This window comes from Atta colombica, unplaced genomic scaffold (genome assembly GCF_001594045.1).
Source record: "Atta colombica isolate Treedump-2 unplaced genomic scaffold, Acol1.0 scaffold252, whole genome shotgun sequence".
Taxonomy (NCBI): domain Eukaryota; kingdom Metazoa; phylum Arthropoda; class Insecta; order Hymenoptera; family Formicidae; genus Atta; species Atta colombica.
Genome location: NW_017259351.1, coordinates 667,393 through 675,037, shown reverse-complemented (window position 1 = coordinate 675,037; position 7,645 = coordinate 667,393). Strand labels below are relative to the sequence as shown.

Genomic DNA, 7,645 nt, shown 5'->3' with positions numbered 1-7,645 from the left:
TATATATATATATATATATATTGATAAATTTAAATTTATTACCAATTAATTAAAATTTATTCTTTAGTTTTAGTAATAGAACTAATCATAATAGAACTAATCTGCCAATTTATCAAATCTGAACATTCTAAACAGACAAATATATTTTTATCTAATATAGTAATATTTCAATAATCATTATTATACAAATATAAGATTTAAAAAGTCAAAGTAGCGAGCAGATGTCAAATTAATAAAATACATATACATTTAATAAATTTTAATCAGCGAAATGCTTTGGCTTAACAAAGCAAAACATTATTTCATAAAGCAAAATTATTTAATTAATGATTTGTTTATATAGTCATTTATTTTGATTTTTTCAACTTTAAGTATATTTGCACTTTAATACAAATCATTTTTATTATTATGCTTAATATTTTACATTAATAAGATCCATATATTTTCTTATTATAGCATATTACCGACATGTTTAATCTTGGGAATGATATTGACTCCGTGATGACCGCTAGTGGCCAAGTGCCAATCACTAATTTTTATTGGTAAATGATCTCCCAATAAATCTAAGGAATGGCTTTCTAAAATTCAAAACAATTTATCAGCATTTATTTATCAAATCAATACAACAAGACACTTACGTGATAAGCTGCATGACACATATATAATTATAATTATCACAATAAATCGATCCTTGGCTACACTGTTATTGTTTATACAACTTATGCATTAGAAAATACATTTCAAAGATAAGTGTGGAATTAATAGGCAATTAAAAATATATTCAAACCTGTTCCTCCTAAGCCATGATCTAAAGAAATTTCTCCCAGCGTAAGTCCACCACCGTCATCATGATTTCCAAAGTTCCAATCGGAACTGTAAGAGCATGTGATAACTCCCAACAACACAATCTTAAACATAAAACTAAATTTATGAAAAACATGATTTATCTTTATTACTGCCGGAATAAATTAAAAAGAAATTAATGGTTGCACAGGTTGCAAGAAACTCGTTTCACTTAGATCCAAATAATGAAGATAATTGAAGATATAATAATTATTAACACGAAATTGTGTATCTATATATTTTATTACATTTTATTACATAATCAAGACGGGTTTTTACGTACGATTTTTTTCATTTTTTAATTGATGTATCTCTATCGTCAATGAATAGTCTACTCTCGGGACAGATTCTTTTGTCGTCACTTTATATACTACCTACGAAAAGAAACAATCCCACTATTCTTGAAAATGGCCCCACCGCAAATGCTACAAATCGCTCGATTGGGGAACTAATCATTGCAGTCACTATTACGCGGAAATGTTGCATAATATCTAATACTTGCGACTCCGTTCATAATTATTGCTTTATCTTCTTATTAACTCGTACTTTTTAATTTAATTCTTTTTTGTCTTAATTTTGAATACTATATATGTTTTATATAAACTTTTAATAAAAAATACTTTTCTTTAATTAATTTTAAGCAAGATTAATCCAAAAAAAAACTTTTTAAAAAATTAAAAATATATTTTCCGGGGATTCGGAAAATTTTATATTATTATATAAAGACAACGATTAAGAATGGAATACGACGCAGCGTTTTTTAATCGTTAAAATACCATAAATAATGTAACATTAAAATATTGAGGAAGTACAATTTTTCAGCAGTACTTTCATTTTTTTTTAAGAATTTTTTTATTCCGCAAACTCGTGAATATTTATTTGCGAGTATCTTCTTGACGTTTTCTCGGTTATTTTTTATTGTTGAAAACAGGAATTGACAGACTCATCTTGTTAAATATAATATTATTGATGTCATGGATGATTTGTTGCATGCGACCACGGTGATCCCGTACATTGCGGACAAATCAATCTATCTAACGTTTACTTTCCACAGAATTGCCGTGCTTTTATCGAAAATCACAGTGAAAGCCTGTCACGAGCACTTCTCACATTCTATGCAACTTGAGGAACACATACATTGAAAAAAAAAGATTAGTTGCAACAATTTAGATAGTAAAATTTAGATAGTAAAATAGATAGTAAAAATTAGATAGTAAAATATGGCATAGCATTTTTATATGATTGCAACAACCAATCTCTTTTTTCAGTGTACGGACTGTAATTGATGCTTTGACTACTATTATCACACTGACGTAAAATTCCTATGGATTACCTTCATTAAAAAATGACTAGATTTTACAGTGAAAAATTATTTCGCATTACTCATAAGTTAAGGGAACTTAAATCATACATTGAAAGAAAAGATTAGTTGCTGCAACAATGTAGATAGTAAAATATGAAATAGCATTTTTATATAACTGCAGCAACTAGTTTTTGATTGTAGCAGCTAATTTTTAATTGCGTTAGCCTATCGAAATCATATACTGCGGATAATTTTTTCAGTGTATGATAACTTTTAAAAAGTAATTCGAGTCAAAATTTTGCTTCTACTTTGAATTTTAGTTTTAGGACATTTATGTAGATTATAAAGATTTATAATTAGAACGTATGTAGATTCTAGAGATTTATAATAGGTTCAATCTAATGAATGAGCTCCTACGTCTGTAAATAACAGTTATTGGAAAATTTCCTATTTTTAGGTTCAAAAGAAGTTTTCTAAATAAAAGCTGTAAATAACATTAAAAAACATCTCATTTGATTTAAGTATCAAAAAAATATCAGGTTTATAAAGGAGATTTAATTGAGGTTGAAAGTAGGACTATAATTTTGACTTTCGGGATAATAAATATGTAATATTATAATTTAAAGAATAAATAATAAGTTAATGTATTAAAGAATTTAAAAAGTAATATAAAAATAATATGGATACAATAAATAAAAATTAAAACATAATTTTTATAATTTGAATATATACTTCTCAAAAAGGGACAAAATAGATATTGAACGATCAGATACTAATTAAAATGCGCATTTAAACTGTTTATGATATTACACGTAATAAATATTGCTAGATTTCAAATTCACTCGGGTCGTTTATCATTATCGCGAGCAATAGGAACGACAGTCTTTAATTATATTTATAATTTAGCTCGTTATCTTAATTTTCTATCTCAGCACTTTCTGACGTACATGCAGAGATAGTAAAAAGCATCTTGACAACAGACTTTCACTTAATAAGAACAACGAGAGTATTTAGTTTTGTAAGCATTTTATTCAAAAACGTAACAGAACAAACAAAACATTAAAAAAGTGGCTTAACAACGCGCTAGTTGCGCTGACGATTACAAATACGCGTATATACAAAAAAGTAAAGCAGAGTCGAAGAGTACTCGATCAAGCGAACATGGGTTATTTTTCGTAAACTTTCTCCTTATTGATGGCATGTAGTGCTATGAGAATTAGGATAGATAAACGTGCGTCGTTAAGTTCAAGTTAATCGGTTCTTACAGTTTCTTTCGCAAAGTTACTAATGTTTAAAGTTAAATAAGTTTCAAATAAACAGCTAGTAGCTAATACAGCTGAATTAACTCTGAGCAATCCAAGCACTCAGTAAATTATTTAACTATAATATTTTTTAGAGATACAGAGCGTACTTGTTTTTCAGCAAAAGTAGGGCTGCTGTAACAATGTCTTTGAGTAAAAAAGAAAATATTTTCATACAAAGTACGCATCCTGTCGGTTCTAATCACACTCAAATTAATATTCTTAATTTAAATGTTTCGGTGTGTTTTAATTGATGGATGCGGTCCACTTAGTGTCCTACAAATGCTTTAAAATTTCCTTTTGATTGACCAATCAAAAAAAAGGAAAAATTTTACTAATTACCTAATCAAAGAATTAACTGAGTATGAGAAGCACCAATTACGATCAAAGTTAGATGTTAGACTAATACATATGTATTTTAGATAAATTTATCTCAGAATCAAAAAATGCTTCAAAATATTTGCAGCATCAAGTGGACTATAGCCTCTAAAATTTATTATTAAAATTTATTATTAAAATTTATTATTAAAAGATGTGGATCGCTAAGAGTTATTTCTAGGGTGTGATTCACTTAACACTACAAACGCTTCGAAGTATTTTTGATTAATCAATCAAAAAAAAATTTTACTAACCAATTGAAAAATGCTTCGAAACTTTGTAGCATCAGGTAGCATCAGGTAGACTATAGTTTTAAGCTGTGTTCCAAAATTCATTGTCAGCACTATAAAAATCTATAGTTTACGTGCGAAATAGATTTTCAGCACTGGCGAATTTTAGAGCATAACCTTAGACTATACATAGTATACCACGTTCTTCCCTATCCATAGAAATCCTCCATGCCATAGGCACACTTTAATGCTTCTTCGCGTGATGATAAATAGTCTTGTAAACGGGAATCTTGATAGGATACGGCTTCACGACTGGATAGGGGATGTGTTTCTCGATTGTGATGGGAACTGGCTTCTCGATGGGTATCGGTATGTGCTTCTCCACAGGATAAGGCACTTTCTTCTCTACCGGAACCGCCACCGTCTTCACGACTTGTATGGGAATATGCTTTGGTACGGGGACGTGAACGGGATAAGGTTGCGGAATGCCAACTGCTACTGGATGCGGCACATGTATCGGTACTGATTTCGGGACCGGCACACCTGAAAAAAAAAGAAATTCAACAGAGATAAAAATAGATCTTTAGACTATAAAGGATAAAGCGAGCATAAAGAATGCTTGAAATTTTTTAACATATTGAAATTTATACTAATGAAAAAAATTAATGTCGCGAGTTTTTGCGGATATATAATAAGAGACAATGACTAATTAAAAATTATACTTTTGCTTTTTGTCACATACTCAAAAATAGTAGCAAATTATTAATTTTTTGACTGCTGACATAAATAACCAATAGTAATAATAATAATGGTCTCCAAACTAATTCTCTATAATTATTAGCAAAGGAACGACTTTTTTTATAAAGTTATAATTCCTAATTCTATAACTTTCAAGTACAATTCGCAGTTCAGAGAGGATGAAACAGTACGTTACCAATGTGTTTGTAGACTGGTATAGCAACAGGTTTTGTCACTTCAACATGCTCAGAAACAGGAACACTGTGAACATAATTATGTCCGCTGTCCAGTGAGATTCCATGGCCACCATCTCCACCAGTGTGACCACCGTCAAATCCGCCAGAAGAGAAATCCTGATGACCACTGTCGAGACTACTACCGGATTCTAAATGCCCGCTAGCAGAACTAGCTTCGAAACCACCCCCATGGCCACCCCCGATATCACTACCTCCATAACCACCTCCATAGCCACCTCCATAGCTACTTCCGTAGTCACCTCCGCCGCCGGAAGTACCGGAGATTTCCTGATCAGATCGATCGATCCCGTAATGGCCGCTAAATAACTGCAACATGTACTGCTTTCCATCTTGGCCGAAGGTTATCGGCGTAGCCGCGGCCAAGGACACCAGAGAAAGCAGCACCTGTAAAAGGTACATTAAAAAAATGGAAAATGTGATAATAACTCGCAAAAATCCGTCAACATGTGACAATATATTTTATATAAATATAAAAAACTTTTATCCTTTTTCCAATTAATTTATTCTGTACAATATAAATTAAATATATAATAATGTAATATGATAATATTATATAGTGTGACAAAATTAAGTCAAAAGACAAAAACATTAATTAAACGTATGATAAGATTAACACGATCTTATCAGAGAATGTCTAACAGATTTATAGTCTAATTTTAATTCAGCATTTTAAATTACGTTATCTGGAAATCAGTAATTTACACAGTACTTACGATTCCGCTCATGCTTCCACGTGTTTCTATTAGTGCGCTTCAAGTTGCAAGTAGCGCAAGTCTCTAGAAGGACTGATACATCTTCGTCCATTTCTCGTCTTAATATACCGTGAGGCCTTTCACTGTAGACGATGTGATTTCGTCTCGCTTCGCACTGAGGCGAATTATACCCGGTGCAATTGTTTCGCTGTAGTCTACTCGACATGCACGTGAAAATAATTGACCGTATCCTCGCGGCCTTCACATTGACAACGAATCGGACATTTCCTATTCCGTTGTACAGGTGAGCGTCTATGAATGCGGATTTCCACGTTCACCTGGATTTACCGTCTACTATACTATCGTTAAAACAGTGTCTGATATGGAAAAGTTTGTTAAATTTATACATCATTCGTCACAAGATCGTCTATCACGCTTCATTTAATCATCTTAATTTCACTAATCGTTTTTAATATCGCTTCTTATCACATTGTTATACATAAGTATGAAAAAAATGTCTTCCATTATTACCGAAACAGACATCTATTCTAATTATCTAAATACGTATTTAATTTTCTTGTTATATTTGATTGCTACACTTCCTATTGATTACTATTTGACAAATAGCTATAATGTAATTACGTATTAGTATTATAATTAAATTGTTTTTTATATTTAATAAAATAAATAATAAGACAAAAATTCAAAAATGTTTTGTTAAGAAGCTACGTAAAATTTTCCATTTGTGTCCTATATATAACAAACATTTTTATAATTAAAAAATATTAAAGTAAAAGTTATTTATATTTAATATAACGATAACAAATTAATGTAATTTACGCCTATTTTATTCAGCCTTTCACCTTTGTAGTCTCATTATTTCTAACAAAATTGATAACCATCTTATGTGACAAATAGCAATATAATTGCAAAACTCAAATGGCTAATTTTTAGCACGCGTATAAACTTCAACTATATGTGAAGAGAGCATAACGAATGTGTGAATGATGTACCCATCTACTCCATAAATTAATTTTTTAATATTATAATAATTAGCAAGATATAACGTAGCTCCTAAGTGAGCTATGTTATATCTTTCTATCTTATGTACCGTCTCTGGAATTTTCTTTTAAACTTTCAAAAGTCTGACGAGATTCAATCTTGGTAGAATCTTCTTTTAAAAAAAAGTACGGAATTAATCTTTTCTAAAAATAGAACAAGTGAGAATTTTTATATTAATTTGCCAAAATGCTTATTATATAAAATAATCATGATTTTCAAAACGAAATGATAATTAAATCGTCTGTGCATGTTTTAATTTACATAGATATTATGTAGTCGGAGGCAATCAAAAACAATTAACTACCAGGTGAATGCATATCTTTTGTAAATCATTAGAAAGAATTGAAAATAAAAGGCAATCATATACAGAAGCAAAATTAATAAAAGCATAAAATGAATACTTTCCTACTTTAATTTCCTTGAGGTCGGAAGAAGAATAAAATTACTAGTTTACTGAGCTGTGATCACTTTCGATGAATCCAAAATGAATTGTAGTTTATAAAATATTAAATCAAATGAATAGTTTAAAGGTACAATAAGGATATATATAAGTACATATATTATAAAGATTTCAGAAAAATAACCTGCAATTACAATTACTAAAGTTTTAATCATTAACTTTTATAATTTATTACGATCTCGAATGATAACATGTTCGTGGGAATTATACGGAAATGAAAGGAAGTGAAGGTCCATTGTAACTTAAAGTATACTATGTACAAAATTACTGTTACATATGTTTATATATATTTATATGTTAGCATATCATATACATTATATATGTATAGGATCTTGAGTAAAACTTATCATCCCTTTTATAGTTTTTATGTTTATATATATA

General features: G+C 29.8%; 2 protein-coding genes across 2 annotated transcripts in view; both read right to left on the bottom strand.

Annotated features, from left to right (window-relative positions):
- Window positions 1–1,176, bottom strand: part of LOC108689017 — a 1,888-nt gene extending 712 nt beyond the window's left edge. Inside the window, exons 1-3 of the mRNA XM_018195606.1 lie at window positions 1,127–1,176; window positions 788–908; window positions 465–578 (exon numbers count right to left, since the gene is read on the bottom strand). Of these exons, the coding sequence (XP_018051095.1) occupies window positions 465–578; window positions 788–908; window positions 1,127–1,138 (247 nt within the window). The 5' untranslated portion in view covers window positions 1,139–1,176. The remainder of the gene's footprint in view (window positions 1–464; window positions 579–787; window positions 909–1,126) is intronic.
- A 1,979-nt stretch (window positions 1,177–3,155) lies between these two features.
- Window positions 3,156–5,840, bottom strand: LOC108689016. Its single transcript, XM_018195605.1, has 3 exons — window positions 5,764–5,840; window positions 4,990–5,434; window positions 3,156–4,598 (listed from the first exon to the last, which is right to left on the bottom strand). Exons 1-3 carry the CDS (start codon window positions 5,773–5,775, stop codon window positions 4,300–4,302), a joined length of 756 nt encoding a protein of 251 aa, XP_018051094.1. The 5' UTR covers window positions 5,776–5,840; the 3' UTR covers window positions 3,156–4,299.
- Window positions 5,841–7,645: the final 1,805 nt, after the last annotated feature.